This window comes from Ctenopharyngodon idella, chromosome 23 (assembly GCF_019924925.1).
Source record: "Ctenopharyngodon idella isolate HZGC_01 chromosome 23, HZGC01, whole genome shotgun sequence".
Classification (NCBI taxonomy): Eukaryota; Metazoa; Chordata; class Actinopteri; order Cypriniformes; family Xenocyprididae; genus Ctenopharyngodon; species Ctenopharyngodon idella.
Window position 1 is genome coordinate 6,399,341 of NC_067242.1, and position 18,728 is coordinate 6,418,068.

General features: G+C 46.2%; 3 protein-coding genes across 50 annotated transcripts in view; 2 read left to right on the forward strand and 1 right to left on the reverse strand.

Annotated features, from left to right (window-relative positions):
* Positions 1-18,728, forward strand: part of LOC127505693 (protein adenylyltransferase SelO-like) — a 557,335-nt gene that overhangs the window by 477,074 nt on the left and 61,533 nt on the right. The gene's annotated exons all lie outside the window — the stretch shown is intronic.
* LOC127505684 (NACHT, LRR and PYD domains-containing protein 12-like) overlaps positions 1-18,728 on the reverse strand; it is a 113,689-nt gene that overhangs the window by 41,612 nt on the left and 53,349 nt on the right. The gene's annotated exons all lie outside the window — the stretch shown is intronic.
* LOC127505700 (zinc finger protein 500-like) lies at positions 12-16,922 on the forward strand. Of its 2 annotated transcripts, none has more exons than XM_051881445.1 (2): positions 12-7,730; positions 10,498-16,922. In XM_051881445.1, exons 1-2 carry the CDS (start codon positions 6,612-6,614, stop codon positions 10,900-10,902), a joined length of 1,524 nt encoding a protein of 507 aa, XP_051737405.1. In that variant the 5' UTR covers positions 12-6,611; the 3' UTR covers positions 10,903-16,922. The 2 variants fall into 2 exon arrangements, with proteins under 2 accessions (XP_051737405.1, XP_051737406.1); XM_051881446.1 differs by having other exon boundaries at positions 27-7,730; positions 11,032-16,922.

Consider the following 18,728-nt stretch of genomic DNA (forward strand, 5'->3'; position numbering starts at 1 on the left):
CAAGTCACAATTCTACAGACTATTAAATATGCCTAAATTTCCATTGGAGATTTATCACAGTGTGGGATTACAAATTTAAGAATCTGTTTAAGATCTGCTGATCCTACATCCTGACATAACCTCACATGAAATACTAAGGTGAAGTATATTGTATTTAACATTTTGAGGTAAAGATAATGACAATTTAAGGAGATCAAGGCAGGCAGCCCAGGTGTCTGTAACATTAACCTTTTGTCTTCATGCACTTCCTAACCATTTGGCAGGACAAGCTCAAGATACAGCGGTGCCTTTGTCTCTATGATAATGTAAAGGTATGGGCGATACTGTCAGACTGAGTGGATTAGCACCTATGCATTTGAATGACACCGTTATGCTGATTAGATCATGGCTGGGAAATGTAGGGAATGGGTTGATTCCTGCACTGCATTTGCATGCTTTGTTTAGATTGTCTCCACCTCTACTCTATGTATCCCTCCCCCTTGAATGTATATGAACTACCAAGTACACTGCCTTAGTTGGACTTGGATGACTACAGCGACGCACAGCGTGTTTCTCAATAAAAAGTAACTTCTGCTTGAATGATATCCCAACGTCTCCTGGTCTCTGCTTCGACGAGGAAAAAGTTTCCTACAGTTTTGGTGCCGTGACCCGGATAGAGCTTCTCACCTCAATCCTGATTGAAACTTCAAGCACAACAAAGATCTGATCCAAAAGAAGATCCAAGCTGAATTTTCCTGTACACCCAAGGGTTGGTGACTGATACTCTATCCAAAAGAACCATTAAGACCAGTACCAAGTTGTTATCCTCTGCGCCGTCAGAGAAGAGTTAACAGACAGCTGTAGGGTTTGGTTAACTAAGTTATCCTCTAAAAATGTTCTTTTAGAGATGAAGTTTATCCTCTGTTCAGGCAGGGAAGATTAGCATTACGTGCTAATATTGATTTATCCTCTGTAAAGTTAGGGAAGTTTTATCCTCTGCTTTATAAGGGACGGTTGTTTATCCTCTGTTTAATCAGGGAAGGTGGTGTGTTAACAGAATAGTCATCCTCTACTTTGCTAGAGAAGAAGGTTCATCCTCTGTTAATTCAGGGAAGGTTACAACTGTTACAGTGTGTAAGCAAGTTGGTTCTACTCTGCTCACCAGAGAAGGTTGAATATATTACGATGTGTATTAACTAGGTTAACCTCTGCTCTGTCAGGGAAGTGTTGAAGTGTATTGTTGTGCCAGAAAGATATTACAAAATGTTGAGAAAGAATGCTAGACTAATTACAACAACTGAGAAAGGTGGACTAGCTACCCCTTTATGGACAGATAGTGAGTTCAAATCATTGTTAGGAAAGCACATGGACTCAATAGTGACTGAGTCAGTCAGATTGGATTTGACAAAGAAATTTGGGAAACTTGGTGCTTGTATTCGGAAGAAAAATATGAAGGGCATTATCTGCTGCCACAGAGAATTTACTCTATCCATTGCACAAGAACAAATCCAATGTATTGCTAAGTTAGAAAAGCAGAACAAACAGTTGCACACTCGAGTGTCTCGTCTCACTCAGAAGTTGGGCCTTAACAAAGCCTCAACCAAATGTGACTCAAAAGGCCAACAGTCAGATGAAAGCTATCCTGACTTAGAGTCTTTCAGTAGACTAGAGGGCAATAGCAATACTGGATTCATGGATAAAGATGTAAATGCAGTTGAAGTGTGTGGAGCGAGACAAAAGGCTCAGAGTAGGGTAAAAGGGGTTGACACAGTTACATCTGTAACCCCCATACTGCAGTTACAAGCAGGCAGTACAGCTCTAGGTCCTGAAGACATAGAAAGACTTGCTGAGAGTTTGCCATCAGTGCAGAGAAATTTTTTCTGAGTTTAGGACAGAGTTGTCCAGGAAAATTAAGCTCTATGATATGTCCCTAGCTGAAGTCACCCAGCTAATGTCACAAATCCTGAAAGAGTCAGAATTCAGTGATTTTGAAAGTGCTGTAAATAATTCTGAGTTTCAGCATTCCAGCAAAGGTGAATTGAGAGAAGGAGTTCTGAGAGTGTTACAGAACCTTGTTGGACCAAAGGTGGACTGGTCAAAGATCACTAGCTGTGTACAGAAGAAGGATGAAACTGTAAGTGAGTACACTGAAAGATTTTGTCAGTTAGCTGCAGAATACAGCGGAATAGCTGACACTCCAGAGAAGGTGTTAGAGGATAATGGACCACTGGTCCACATGTGGTTTGATGGGCTCTCATCAGAATACAGAAATGCATTGCCTTTCTTAGACCTCACATGGTCCAATGGAACCCTACAAAACAACTTGGATAGGTTAGCTATTTGGGAAAGAGACTCGGATGTTAAGACAAGAGTAAAGATTGCAGCAGCATCCTTTAAGGTCAACAGAGAATCGACAGAAACGTAAATGTCCTAAGAGAGAAGGCAGTTGTCATTACTGTGGTAAACCTGGACATTGGATGAAAGAGTGTAGGAAAAACAAAAATACATTTAAAGAAATGAACAGCTTTACTCAGCTCCTACTCAGTCTACTTGCTACATTGAAACTGCCCTTCCCCTCTTCTCCAAACACTTGGAGCAACAGCTTGCTGACATGCTAACCATTTGGGCTGTGAGTGCTTAATTTCCCCAGTAATCTACAAGAAAGCTGAAAGACTCATTCTGAACAAAAGAAAGTTGACTGTCACTTCCACCATTTGGGGTACACTGGTTAAGTACACTCACAGCCTTAAATGTTATGCTACAGCACACTCCATTCACTTATCCATCCTCTATGGGTTATGATGTCTGCTATGACTGATGTTTCATTGGAAGATGGAGATGTAGCACAGTAAAGTTTACAAATTAACTACAGGGAGAGAATAGGACACACAGACCAGTGAGGAGCCCAGGGAAGAACCGAAGTGCATAAGGCCTCGGGGGCCAACCCTGTGGTGAAGACTTCCTCATAGGTTTCCCCGCTCTCAGTAGTTTATCCCCAACCTTACTGGTCTATAGGTGTCAAATTGATTAAGACTAGGTTAAAAAAAAAAAGGAACAAAACCACTATACGATCACTAGAAGTTTATGATGATCAGAGTTAGACAGAAAAACTACATGATCATCAGAGGTCTAACGTACTAAAGTCTATGCATGAATACTGCTGGTCTGCTGTTTCTTTGTTTTCTTGTGTTGCAGGTATGTGTATATGCCATGACGGCTCATAAGCAGCACCTGGTGTAAAGCATCACCTCAGATATCCATGAACAACCTTCATGACGACAGAGTCATCTGAGCAACTCGGAGTTGCACAACGACAAAGAATCATCTGAGCAACTTGGGACAAACATGGAAATGCATTGGAAATGGACTCTAAAGGGAACAGACTCCACAACTATTCAGGCGCCATGGACTTTTAGGACTTCCACGCTTATGCTACATGGTTTTCTGTGTCATCATGTAGTTTATACAACATATTACCACCCTGCGTTGTATATGTGTGTCAACAGTATACTCAAGTTAAAGAACAACACTTATGTAAATGTTGGACACGACATAGAATAAGATGTATGTGCCTGTAACTGTTACAAGTTACATGACTGGAAGATGGGACTTATGTTAACAAACATAGGTTAAAGAAGGGATTTAAGAAGGTTTAAATTTGTATTATGTGAGAGTTATTAGAACTCTCAAAGGGGGGACTGTGGGATTACAAATTTAAGAATCTGTTTAAGATCTGCTGATCCTACATCCTGACATAACCTCACATGAAATACTAAGGTGAAGTATATTGTATTTAACATTTTGAGGTAAAGATAATGACAATTTAAGGAGATCAAGGCAGGCAGCCCAGGTGTCTGTAACATTAACCTTTTGTCTTCATGCACTTCCTAACCATTTGGCAGGACAAGCTCAAGATACAGCGGTGCCTTTGTCTCTATGATAATGTAAAGGTATGGGCGATACTGTCAGACTGAGTGGATTAGCACCTATGCATTTGAATGACACCGTTATGCTGATTAGATCATGGCTGGGAAATGTAGGGAATGGGCTGATTCCTGCACTGCATTTGCATGCTTTGTTTAGATTGTCTCCACCTCTACTCTATGTATCCCTCCCCCTTGAATGTATATGAACTACCAAGTACACTGCCTTAGTTGGACTTGGATGACTACAGCGACGCACAGCACGTTTCTCAATAAAGAGTAACTTCTGCTTGAAAGATATCCCAACGTCTCCTGGTCTCTGCTTCGACGAGGAAAAAGTTTCCTACAACAGTCATAAAAAATCATAAAGAAATTAAAAAAGATTTTTAACACCTGTGCTTCAAAAATCAGTTTATAATGGAAGTTTAATCATAAGAGAGACACAGAGGAAAGATGATCTTCATTTGTTGTTTGTTATTATTGTATGATCCACTGATGGGACAGAATGAGGGGTGACAACTAGGCTATAAGTGAAGGTCAAGGTAACACACTAGTAATGACTCAAGTATTCACAAATCCTTCAGAAGGAATTACTAATTATTTGGATCAGTATTTCTAAAGTGAAAAACACAATAACTCTCTAATAATGACTGAAATCATTGTAAGCTTTTGAGGTTTTTGTGAGGTTTTGGATAGTAATTCCTTCTGACAGATTTAGCAACACTATTAAGTCATTATTAGTGGGTTACCATGATCTTCACTTTAGAATTAATTACACATTATGAATTATTCACATTAATAATGAGCTATATAGTATAGGGATGTGCCCGAAGCCGAATACCTTATCCGGAAAGGCACGAATAACAGCTTAAAAACGAATAATGAATAATTCTGCCGAATAATATTCAGATGATTGCATTTGTATGCATAGTAAAAGTCTTGTTTCATTATTACAGCATATACTTTTTTTTTCTTTATTTACATCGAAAGAATGGAAGTGGAATGTGACAACTTGCCCCGTAGGTGGGGCACATTATAACATGACCATATGACATCTTAAAATGTTATCTGATCTAATGAAAAAAATATGCAAGACAAAGTAAAACATTCTGGCAATATAAATACAGTTATGAACTTTTTTCATATAAAAATGTGTTTTTTTAAAAATAATTAAAAATAAATTAATTTTGGAGTTTGACAATTACCGCACACAAAACCATACAGCATAATTTAAAACAATGAAACTGATGCATAAACACATTCAGACATTCTCTGAAATTCAGAAATCTTTGGAAGATATTACTGAGCATTTAACAATAGGAACCAAAACATAGAAAATTTCTTAAGTTAATTTTTCTTTCTTTTTTTTTTTTTTCAAATTTTTTTTTCAAAATATTGTAAAAACGCTAACTGTTTTTAAAAATTGTAAATAGGTTAACAGTAAGTTCCCGTATTATATACAGGGAAAAACTGAAAAAGCTCTTTGCAGACATTTTATGTGATTTTCACAGTAAAATGCTGTAAATTTTTACAATTTTTAAAAGTAAAAAAGACAAAATCAATGTATAATTTACAGTCAAAAACTGTAAACTGATATTCCCACAAAAAAGTGACACTCCACATTTGAAAGTATTTTGTTTAAATAATCATGTTTCTTAATAGTTTTGTTATCAGTTATGTACATTAGGGTTTATGTTACAGCTCCTGTTGTTTAATGAATGTTTATTGCATTATGTAAGTGTCGTGGGTTACCATGATGGTGTTTTGCGTTTGCATGAATGACTCTGTGCACCTTCTTTATATTAATTTACTTCAGCTCATGGAATATGGAATCCCAAGTCTGCCAAAATTAAAAATAAATACATAAATAAATAAATATACAAAGAAATGTAAAAAAGCAAAAACAAAAATAAATAATTATTTATACATTTATTTCCTTATTTATGTATGTATATATTTATTTTTTTCCACATTTATTTATTTTTTCTTTTATTTATTTATACATTTATTCATTTCGATTTTTATTTATTTCCACATTTTTTTTATTATTATTATTTATGTACCATATTTGTTCATTTCCACATTTATTCATTTCTTTATTTCTACATTTCTTTATTTTTACATTAATGAGGAGGGCGTGGTTTACCTCAGACATAGCAATCGAGCTCAGAGTAGGCGAGAGCGAAGCGTTGAGGCCACAGTGACACCTTGTGGTGTGCCTGAAATAGTGTAGCCTACTGACATTGATACTGGGATGAATGATATGGATGGGTTGTATGGTTAAAGGGTTAGTTCACCCAAAAATGAAAATTCTGTCTGTGGCGAGGGGGGCGTGGTTCAGCGGAGTCGGCAGCGGGAGAGAGAGTCAGGAGACGAACGGTGAGTGAGTGGGTTAAATGCAAATGACGAACACCTGTCTCTTGTTTCAGTAATTGGTGTGGAGAGAGTATATAACACCAGGAGAAACAGGAGTGGGTGAGAGAGAGACGGACTACTGACTGCTGCCCCGCTGGTGATCTACGTGTGAGAGAATTGTGAATGATTTGTGACCGCTTTGTGCCTGTCTGCACCCCTTTTGTTTTGTATTGTGAGAATTAGTGCAAATAAAAAGCAGTCAGTAGTCAAGCCGACCCTGTCCTCTTCCTTCCTGAATACTGAACTTTGCTACACTGGTGCCGAAACCCGGGAAGGAAGACGGAAGCCGCCACCATGCAATCGTCCTCCGGATCGCCATTTGCGGAGATTATCACCTCCCTCGCGGTCATGCAACAAGAACAACACCAGGCCCTGCTGGACTTGAGACAGGATCAAGAGAGGTGCTTCCAAGTCGTTGTTCAAGCCCAGCAGGAGGACCGCGAGAGGTTCCGGAGCTGGATTGACCGGGAGGTTCGACCGGAAGCCCTGGAACCTCGAGCTGTGCCCGCCCACCTACCACTCCACAAAATGGGATCTGAGGACGACCCGGAGGTATTCATCGATCTTTTTCAGAAGACGGCCGAGCTGTCGGGCTGGCCGCGGGACCAGTGGCCGATGCGCCTGGTCCCGCTGCTCTCCGGGGAGTCCCAGATAGCGGCACAGCAGCTTCCGGTGCAGAATCTCCTGGTCTTCGACGACCTAAAAAGGGCCATCCTCCAGCGGGTCGGCCGGAGCCCTGAAGAACATCGCCAGCGGTTCCGTTCCCTGGAACTGGGCGAGTCCGGCCGACCGTTCATGTTGGCCCAACAGCTCCGGGACTCCTGCCGCAAATGGCTGTTGGCTGAGGGAAGCGACGTGGAGAAGATTGTCGATCGAGTGGTACTGGAGCAGTTCATTACTCGGCTCCCACGGAGGACAGCAGAGTGGGTCCAGTGCCACCGCCCCACGTCGCTGGACTCAGCCATCCACCTCGCGGAGGACCATATGGTGGCGTGCCCAGGGGTCGGCGAACCCCTCCCATCTGTCTCTCTCTCCCCGTCTTCCCCTTCTGTCTCTCTCTCTCGTCCTGTCCCTCTCCCCAGGTCCCGCCCACCTGTCCATCCTCGAGTCCCGCCCCGGGGGCGGGGCGGGGTTGACCAGAGCCAGTTTGGGGGTCCCAGAGCCCCGCCCAGGAGGGCGGGACTGACTTCCGCTGGACAGGACCCCGCGCCTGTTTCTCCGCTCTCTCCACGCCAATCATTTACCCCACTCCCTGCCACTGGGGCGGCGGGGAGGTCTGGGCCAGCCTGTTGGCGTTGCGGGGACCCGGAGCATTTCGTGGACAGGTGCCCAGTGATGGAGGTTGGGACAATGGTCCGGGTCCCGGACGCCCCGCAGGCTGCCCCCGGTCAAGCTGGCTGGTATCAAATACCTGTGAGTATCAAGGGGGGTACCTATCAGGCCTTGGTGGATTCAGGCTGTAACCAAACCTCGATCCATCAAAGCCTGATTTCATCCGGGGCATTGGATACAAGCCGCGTGGTTAAGGTGCGGTGCGTACACGGGGATGTGGTGGTATATCCGGTAGTGCCGGTCATTATCCAGTTCAGGGGCCAAAAGCATAGCGTTGAGGTGGCAGTTAATCCGCACCTCCGGCATCCGTTAATTTTGGGGACAAATTGGCCAGCATTTTCTGAATTATTGGGTTATTTATGCACGGATGCCTCTTGGGGGAAACAGGCGATGGTTGGGGATGCGCAAGCACAGGCGGGAGAGACTGAACGGGGACCACTGAGTGCTGCTTCAGGGGAACAGAGTGAAATTGAGAGAATAATTCTCTCGGATCGCGATGACTTTCCCCTGGAGCAGTCTCAGGATGAGACCCTAAAACGTGCATTTGAGCAGGTCCAAACCATCGACGGTCAGCCTCTCCAGCCTGGACGGGCGCTTACTTATCCATATTTTGCAGTTATAAAAAATCGGTTGTATCGGGTGACCCAAGACACCCAGACAAAAGAAGATACAACCCAGTTGTTAGTTCCAAGGAGCCGCAGGGAAATGCTTTTCCAAGCGGCTCATTCTAATCCAATGGCTGGACACTTAGGACAGGCAACAACACTAAATCGCCTCATGACCCGATTCTTTTGGCCGGGCATTCACGAGAATGTGCGCAGGTGGTGCGCGTCTTGTCGTGAATGTCAGTTGGTAAATCCACCGGCCACCCCAAAAGCGCCTTTGCGCCCCCTCCCATTAATGCAGGTCCCCTTCGAGAGAATTGGTATGGACCTCATCGGGCCATTAGAGCGATCAGCCAGGGGACATCGCTTTGCATTAGTCATTGTGGATTATGCAACTCGATATCCTGAAGCAGTGGCCCTCCGCAGCATTTCCGCGAAGAGTGTTGCGGACGCACTGTTTACTTTAATCTCCCGGGTGGGGATTCCAAAAGAAATCCTCACCGATCAAGGCACGGCGTTTATGTCACGTACTTTACGCGAACTTTACGAATTATTGGGCATTAAAGCGATCCGTACCAGCGTCTTTCACCCACAAACGTTTTAATCGCACACTTAAAACCATGATTCGTAAATTCGTACAAGAAGACGCCAAAAATTGGGATAAATGGTTAGAACCCCTGTTGTTCGCTGTGCGAGAAGTCCCGCAAGCCTCCACGGGGTTTTCCCCCTTCGAGCTTCTTTACGGACGCCAGCCCCGCGGGGTACTGGATGTCCTGAGAGAAACTTGGGAGGACGGACCATCTCAGAGTAAAAACGAAATTCAGTATGTAATGGACTTGAGAACAAAACTCCACACTTTGGGGCGGCTATCAACGGAGAATTTGTTACAAGCCCAGGACAGACAGAGCCGGCTGTACAACAGGGGAACTAACTTGCGTAAATTCGCACCGGGAGAGAAAGTGCTTGTATTACTTCCAACGTCAAGCTCTAAGCAAAGTGGCAAGGACCATTTGAGGTCACACGGCGGATTGGAGATCTCGATTATGAGGTTATACGGTCTGATAGGAGAGGGGCACGTCAGATTTATCACCTCAATCTCCTTAAAAAATGGAATGAGGCAGAGGCAGTGATGTTGGCGATGGTGATTGGTGGAGAGGATGATCTCGGGCCAGAGGCGAATACCAAACACCAATCTCTCGCACTGGCCCCCGGAGGAGATCATCTCTCGCCCTCCCAGCTCACTGACCTAACGAAATTACAAGCAGAGTTTGCGGACGTGTTCTCGCCCCTACCGGGCCGTACTAATTTGATTCAGCACCATATCGAGACAGAGCCGGGCGTGGTAGTTCGCAGCCGGCCGTACCGTTTGCCTGAACATAAAAAAAGTGGTTCAGGCAGAATTAGGAGCAATGCTTGACATGGGCGTAATAGAAGAATCCAACAGTAACTGGGCGAGCCAGATAGTTTTAGTTCCGAAAACGGACGGCTCGGTTCGGTTCTGTGTGGATTATCGCAAGGTGAATGCTGTGTCGAAATTCGACGCGTATCCAATGCCACGGGTGGACGAACTGCTTGATCGGCTCGGTACGGCTCGGTTTTATTCGACACTGGACTTAACAAAGGGATATTGGCAGATCCCCTTGTCTCCATTATCTAAAGAAAAGACAGCTTTCACCACGCCGTTTGGATTACACCAATTTGTTACCCTTCCGTTCGGGCTGTTCGGGGCTCCGGCTACCTTTCAGCGTCTCATGGACAGAATTTTACGGCCCCATGCTGCGTATGCTGCTGCCTATTTAGATGACATAATTATATTTAGTCATGACTGGCAGCGGCATATGCAGCATTTGAGGGCTGTCTTGAGGTCGCTGAGAGGGGCTGGGCTCACGGCCAACCCGAAGAAGTGTGCAATTGGGCGGGTGGAAGTAAGATATCTGGGCTTCCACTTGGGACATGGGCAGGTGCGTCCCCAAATTGATAAGACGGCAGCAGTTGCGACCTGTCCGCGTCCCAAGACCAAAAAGGAGGTGAGACAGTTCCTAGGGCTGGCGGGATATTATAGAAGGTTTGTACCTAATTATTCGGACCTCACCAGCCCTTTGACTGATCTCACTAAAAAGGAGGCACCAGATACGGTCCAGTGGACGGAGCTGTGCCAGCAGGCCTTTACCCAAGTGAAGGCTGCTTTATGTGGCGGGCCGTTGTTACACTCTCCTGATTTTTCTCTCCCTTTTCTGTTGCAGACAGACGCGTCGGACAGGGGGCTGGGTGCCGTCCTGTCCCAGGAGATAGAGGGGGAGGAACGGCCGGTGCTGTACATTAGTCGGAAGCTCTCGAAGAGAGAGACTAAGTACAGCACCATAGAAAAGGAGTGTCTTGCCATCAGATGGGCCGTCCTCACCCTTCGCTATTATCTCCTGGGACGGGAATTCACCCTCTGTTCGGACCATGCCCCCCTGCAGTGGCTCCACCGCATGAAGGATACCAACGCGCGGATCACTCGTTGGTATCTAGCTTTACAGCCTTTTAAGTTCAAAGTGGTCCACAGGCCGGGTGCTCAGATGGCTGTGGCCGACTTCCTCTCCAGAAATGGGGGGGGGGGGGGGGGGGGGGGGGGGGGCTGCAGGCCGGATGGCTCCCCGGCCTGAGTCGGGCGGTGGGGGTATGTGGCGAGGGGGGCGTGGTTCAGCGGAGTCGGCAGCGGGAGAGAGAGTCAGGAGACGAACGGTGAGTGAGTGGGTTAAATGCAAATGACGAACACCTGTCTCTTGTTTCAGTAATTGGTGTGGAGAGAGTATATAACACCAGGAGAAACAGGAGTGGGTGAGAGAGAGACGGACTACTGACTGCTGCCCCGCTGGTGATCTACGTGTGAGAGAATTGTGAATGATTTGTGACCGCTTTGTGCCTGTCTGCACCCCTTTTGTTTTGTATTGTGAGAATTAGTGCAAATAAAAAGCAGTCAGTAGTCAAGCCGACCCTGTCCTCTTCCTTCCTGAATACTGAACTTTGCTACACTGTCATTAATTACTCACCCTCATGCCGCTCCACACCAGTAAGACCTTCGTTAATCTTCAGAACGCAAATTGAGATATTTTTGTTTAAATCCGATGGCTCCGTGAGGCCTACATAGGGAGCAATGACATTTCCGCTCTCAAGATCCATAAAGGTACTAAAAAATATTTAAATCGGTTCATGTGAGTACAGTGGTTCAATATTAATATTATAAAGTGACGAGAATATTTTTGGTGCGCCAAAAAAAAAACAAAATAACAAATTATTTAGTGATGGCCGATTTCAAAACACTGCTTCGGGAAGCTTCAGAGCATAATGAATCAGCGTGTCGAATCCGCAGTTCGGAGCGCCAAAGTCACGTGATTTCAGCAGTTTGGCGGTTTGACACACGATCCGAATCATGATTCGACACTTGGAGCCGCTGCTGTGACGCTGTACAAACGCTTCCAGTGTGAATACTCGTGCGTCTCTGCAGCTGCAGTTCATGTTCACGCGCTGCTAACGCGACGCTCTCGCACCCTGTTGAGGCCCTGATATAAAATACACAGTATTACTTTAATTTAACGTGAATAGTTACTATGTTACTGTCACAGACACGCCAGGCTCCACCGTCAGCCAATCACAACGCACACTGTCACCAGAATACTGATCACCGGCACCTGCACCTCATGAGCACCTCATCACCCACAGTATAAAGAACACTCACACTCTTCACTCCATGTCCGGTCTCGTTTGCATCTACACTTACCTGTATGCTTACCTTAAGGACTCCAAGCGATCTACTTACCTGTCTCCAGCGTCTCCTGTTCTTCTCGTGTGATTCTCCGTCTGTGTGTGAGTGTTCTCCGTTCTCCGTGTCAAGATTCTCCAGCGTCACTCAAGCTCTTCACAACTGCAACCACCAAAAGGACAGTATCACCATTCTGCACTCCATTCATCATCTCTATTCAAGTTATATCCACTTTCACTGCTGTTCCACTCTACTGGTGTCAATAAACTACCTGTTTGCTAATTCCTGTCTGCGACCCTTCTGTACTGTAACAGAAGACCGGACCATCAACAGCCAGACACCAGTATGAGCCATCCGGATCCATTTCAAGAGCTCGTGAACGCTTTGCGCCGAGCACTCACTCCTCATCCACCTCCACCGGCACCAGCAGTCACTTCCGCGAACACCGTCATCACTCCTTCTCCCACCGTTCACACCAGTCCCCTGGCCAAACCAGCGCCCTACTCTGGATCGGCGGAGGATTGCAGCGGTTTCCTCCTGCAATGCGCGCTGGTCCTGGAGATGCAGCCGCACCTCTACCCTAGCGACACGTCCAAGATAGCGTTCATCATCTCACAACTTCAAGGCAAAGCATTACAATGGGCAGACTCCCTCTGGTTTCAAAAGGGGCCAGTAGTTCAATCCTATGATGCCTTCGTCACCCACTTCCGGGAAGTTTTTTGCAAACCAGTCTCTGACTCTTCCATTGGTGAGAAACTCTAGAATTTAAAACAAGGTTCCATGTCTGTCAATGAGTATGCTTTGCAATTTAGAACGCTAGCAGCTTCCAGTGGATGGAACGAGCAAGTGCTCATCACCACCTATCGGCAAGGTTTGGAGCCCAGGGTGCGGCTGCATCTCGCTGCATACGAGGACTCCATCGGCCTCGAACGCTTCATCCAACTGTCCATCGTATGCAGTCATGTATTGAAGAACACCAGGGCCAGCCGCTATTCTCTACCCTCCTTCGTCGGTCCGAACCCATCAGCCCTCCAGAACCAGCCAACGAGCCCATGCAAATTGAAAATTCTAAACTTTCCTCTGCAGAACGTCAAAGGAGGCTGACCCTGAATCTGTGTTTATATTGTGGTGCTCCTGGGCATGTCATATCTGCATGCCCAATCCGTCCTCCTCGTCCCGTGGTGAGTGCAATCATTCCCTCCATAAATAAGATGAAACCACTCACTACTGTTGTAAACCTTACTGCTGCTAATGTATCCATTCCAGTGGTGGCGCTCCTTGATTCAGGGTCAGCAGGAAACTTCATCTCCGGCTCCCTCTGCAGACAACTCAAGCTCAAGACCTCGCCCACTCTGACCATCTACCAGATCCACTCCATCACGGGCAAACCCCTGAGTCGCAAACGGTCGTTGTGTGGGTCCTCTTCAACTACAGATTGGTATTCTTCATCTGGAGGAAATTCACCTGCTGGTTCTGGAGGAATCCACCTCTGACGTGGTTCTAGGGCGCCCGTGGTTGGAGCAGCACAACCCTACCATCTCGTGGAGAACGGGTGAGATCCTGAAGTGGGGCGATAGTTGTTTCTCTAATTGTTTCTCTCAGTTTCCTGTTCCCAAGTCTCCTCGTGCCAAAAACATCTCCGTCTGTACTACCTCCATCGAAAGCCCTGTAGAGAAACGCTCCGTGGACATTCCATCATGCTACGCCCCCTTCAGTGACGTCTTCTGCCCACAAAGAGCCTCCAAGCTGCCTCCACACCGCCCATTGGACTGTGCCATCGATCTGCTACCGGGTGAGCCAGTGCCCAGGGGAAGGATTTACCCCCTGTCAATACCGGAGGAGAAGGCCATGGAGGAATACATCAAAGAGGCCATAGACCAAGGTTACATCCGCCCGTCTACTTCCCCTGCTGCTTCGAGTTTCTTCTTTGTGGCAAAAAAGGACGGAGGCTTGCGGCCTTGCATCGATTACCATGCCCTCAACAAGATCACCGTTAAGTTCCGTTATCCCCTTCCTCTCGTCCCAGCAGCTCTAGAACATCTCTGTGGTGCCACTGTGTTCACCAAGCTGGACCTCCGCAGCGCGTATAACCTCATCCGGATACGCGAGGGGGACGAGTGGAAGACCGCCTTCGTCACGCCCACCGGCCACTATGAATATCTTGTGATGCCGTATGGCCTGGTCAACGCCCCCTCCGTATTCCAGGACTTCATCCATGAGGTGCTCCAGGAGTTTCTCCACAAGTTCGTCTTGGTCTACATTGATGACATCTTGATCTACTCCCGGAGCCTGGCAGAACATCGCCACCACGTTGCGGAGGTCCTCCAACGCCTGCGACAGTTCCATCTTTTCCTGAAAGCCGAAAAATGTTCATTCCACCAACCCTCAGTACACTTGCTGGGATACATCATTGATCACAGTGGCATCCGGATGGACGAGGGGAAGGTGGAAGCTATCAAGTCCTGGCCCACTCCATCTACCATTAAAGAACTCCAACGCTTCCTAGGCTTTGCAAACTTCTACCGTCGATTCATCAAGAACTACAGCTCCATAGTCCACTCACTCACCAATCTGTTCCGAAACCAGCCCAAGTCTCTGTCCTGGACTCCTACTGCCACCAACGCATTAGAGTCCCTCAAGTAAGCCTTCACCACCGCTCCCCTCCTCGTCCACCCCAATCCAGACCTGCCCTTCGTAGTAGAAGTGGACGCTTCCACCACGGGAGTGGGAGCGGTCCTATCTCAGCAGCAGGGGACACCAAGTAGGCTCCACCCATGCGCCTTCTTCTCCCGCAAGCTCAATCCGGCGGAAGTCAACTATAACATCGGTGACCGCGAGCTCCTGGTGGTAAAGCTGGCTTTGGAGGAATGGAGGCATTGGTTGGAGGGAGCCAAGCATCCCTTCCTGGTCCTCACAGACCATAAGAACTTGGAATACCTGCGAGCTGCAAAGAGACTGAATCCTCGACAGGCACGCTGGGCCATGTTCTTCTCCCGCTTCGACTTCTCTATCTTCTATTGCCCAGGCTCCAAAAACGTCAAGGCAGATGCCTTGTCCCGTCTCCATGCTCCAGATGAAAGCAACGACAAACCTGAAACCATTCTCCCCGAATCAATCTTCGTGAGCCCTATCTCCTGGTCAGAAGAGACCTTACCCTCCTCCAATGCCTCCCCAAACGCTCCGCCGGGTTGTCCACCAGGCTTGCACTACATCACCAGGACACGACGCACCCCACTTATCCACTCTGCTCACACGTCACTTGGCACTGGCCACCCGGGGGTCAATGAGACCCTCTCGCTGCTGAAGGAGCGCTTCTGGTGGCCTAACATGGCAACAGATGTCAGAAGGTACGTGCAGGGCTGCAGGGAGTGCGCCATCTCCAAGAGCGCCCGTCATCTTCCAGCCGGCAAGCTCAATCCTCTGCCCGTTCCTGATCGAACCTGGTCACACCTAGGGGTGGATTTCATCACTGACTTGCCAGCATCCGATGGTCACACCTGCGCCCTGGTCATTGTAGACCGTTTCTCCAAAGCATGTCGTCTGATTCCCCTGAGAGGTCTACCTACCACCATGGAAACTGCCGAACTCATGTTTAATCACGTATTCCGCTACTATGGCATTCCCGAAGACATAGTCTCAGACAGAGGACCCCAGTTCATCTCTCGGGTGTGAAAGGCCTTCCTATGCCTCCTAGGTGTGACCGTCAGTCTCTCCTCCGGCTACCATCCTCAGTCGAACGGGCAGACGGAGAGGAAGATCCAGGAGATCGGTCGCTTCCTCCGTACCTTCTGTCACGGCCACCAGGACTCTTGGAACCAGTATCTGGGTTGGGTCGAGTACGCACAGAATTCCCTACGTCAACCATCTACTGGACTCACTCCATTCCAGTGCGTGCTTGGTTACCAACCCCCACTGTTCCCCTGGGACGGGGAACCATCCAACGTTCCGGCAGTCGACTACTGTTTCCGAGAGAGCGAGAGGGTTTGGGACTCAGCACACCACCAACTGCAGCGAGCCCTGCGCAGACGCAGGATGACAGTGGACCTTCGTCGTTCCCACGCTCCCTCCTACCAACCGGGACAGACGGTCTGGCTGTCAACACGGGACATCAGACTGGGTCTGCCCTGCAAGAAGTCCCAAGTTCATTGGCCCGTTCACCATCACCAAGCAGATCAATCCGGTCACGTATCAACTCCAACTCCCTCCACAATACCCGATTCACCCCACATTCCATGTGTCACTTTTAAAGCCTCACCACCCTTCTGTTTCTGTCTCCACAGAGCCTGACGTGGCAGCCGCCGAACCCCCCTGCTGGACTGGGAAGGCTACGGTCCCGAAGAGCGCTCTTAGGTCCCCAGAAATGACATCCTCAATCCGAATCTCCTTTTAACGTTCCACGCCAACCATCCCGACAGACCTGCCCCGCGTGGAAGAGGACGACCACCACAACGCTGGGGTCCTCGGCCCTCAGGAGCGGGCCGTGGGAGGGGAGGTACTGTCACAGACACGCCAGGCTCCACCGTCAGCCAATCACAACGCACACTGTCACCAGAATACTGATCACCGGCACCTGCACCTCATGAGCACCTCATCACCCACAGTATAAAGAACACTCACACTCTTCACTCCATGTCCGGTCTCGTTTGCATCTACACTTACCTGTATGCTTACCTTAAGGACTCCAAGCGATCTACTTACCTGTCTCCAGAGTCTCCTGTTCTCCTCGTGTGATTCTCCGTCTGTGTGTGAGTGTTCTCCGTTCTCCGTGTCAAGATTCTCCAGCGTCACTCAAGCTCTTCACAACTGCAACCACCAAAAGGACAGTATCACCATTCTGCACTCCATTCATCATCTCTATTCAAGTTATATCCACTTTCACTGCTGTTCCACTCTACTGGTGTCAATAAACTACCTGTTTGCTAATTCCTGTCTGCGACCCTTCTGTACTGTAACAGTTACTACCTTGAAACCGATAACGATGTTTATTTTGATATTTGACGATAATGGCACTTTGCTCTGCTCCAGATCCAGATTACATTCCTCATGAAGCGTGCAGCTCCAGTCGGGGACAGAACACCAAAAACTGGGACTAAAAAAGAATAAATAAAATGCTTTCTTAAAAAGGCAAAAGAATGCATGCACATTTTCCTAATATGATAATTAAAAACCAACACACTGATGAAAATGCGGGACATTTTCTCAATATGCGACATGCGGGACAAGGAGTGAAAATGCTGTGCGGTACAACGCAAAGCGGGACGGGTGGTCACCCTATTTCAAATGCATTGATCAATATGCTTGCGTCACTTCACTGTAGCCTATATGTGCGCTGGTTCTATCCTTTCCGTGTTCTGACCGGTGTCCAAATCTCAATCAAATGCAAGTCTATTCATTCAAATGATTAATAATGGGAAATAACAAGCGCTTCCATTTCAGAGTCCCTGTTATCAGATCTGCTGAAGATGTTGCTGTTCATGTTTGCCAGCGCAGGACATTTTACAAATCCAGACCAGACGATGTTCTACGGCCCCTGTCCGAAATAAAGAGTAGCCTATTCATGTCACACAGTACAGTTAGGGTGATATTCCTTAACCATACTACCTATCCATATCATTCATCCCAGTATCAACGTCAGTAGGCTACACTATTTCAGGCACACCACAAGGTGTCACTGTGGCCTCAACGCTTCGCTCTCGCCTACTCTGAGCTCGATTGCTATGTCTGAGGTAAACCACGCCCTCCTCATTACCCTACGGACAAAGAAATATTAAAATACATAAATGTAAAAATAAAGAAATGTAGAAATAAAGAAATGAATAAATGTGGAAATGAACAAATATGGTACATAAATAAAAAAATAAATGTGGAAATAAATAAAAATCGAATTGAATAAATGTATAAATAAATAAAAGAAAAAATAAATAAATGTGGAAAAAAATAAATAGATGCATAAATAAGGAAATAAATGTATAAATAATAATAATATATATATATATATATATATATATATATATATATATATATATATATATATATATATATTTGCTTTTCTATGTATATTTATTTATATATTTATTTATTTATTTTTGCTTTTTTACATTTCTTTGTATATTTATTTATGTATTTATTTATTTTTAATTTTGGTAGACTTGGGATTCCATAGTGGAAAAGCTACTTGTGATGAACTCTGATTCTTCATGTGACTTTCTCTTTTACCACCTGCATTATTATGGTGGTTGTCAGTATATGTTAAAGGTACAAAACAGATTTTAGCAGTAGTGTGCATTGTTGAATTTACTGGTTTACATTCAAATTTTCTTGTTTGTAAATTACAGTTTTATACTGTAAAATCTTAAAAACCTGTAAAAACCTTCATCTGTGACTCCACAATCCCTCAACTTGTAGAGAACAATGACACGTTCTTCACTCTCTCAGTTTGTCACTTCACTAAAATATGACCCATAGGAGTGTTTACTAAAGTTGTGCTCCTATCGACAACAGGACACTTTCATTTTAATGCATTGTAACCTTTTATCTGCGTCATATTTCGGGTTTCGCGTAGCTCAATTGATAGAGCAATATGCAATCATGTGATCAAGCGATCGTGGGTTCGATCCCAGAAAACGCATGTGCTCATAAATACTGTATTTGCATTATTGTAAGGGTAGGTTTAGGGTTGGGGTAGGTGTAGTCGTTAATAAAAAAAGAAAAAGAAAAAGGGTTTTGCTA

What these genes read in the sequence shown, in the direction of transcription:
- LOC127505700 (XM_051881445.1), top strand. Translation starts at nt 6,612, where the DNA reads ATGCAATCGTCCTCCGGATCGCCATTTGCGGAGATTATCACCTCCCTC. An exon ending in CTGGCTGGTATCAAATACCT is followed by an intron (nt 7,731 to 10,497) that starts GTGAGTATCAAG and finishes TTTCTGTTGCAG; the next exon opens with ACAGACGCGTCGGACAGGGG.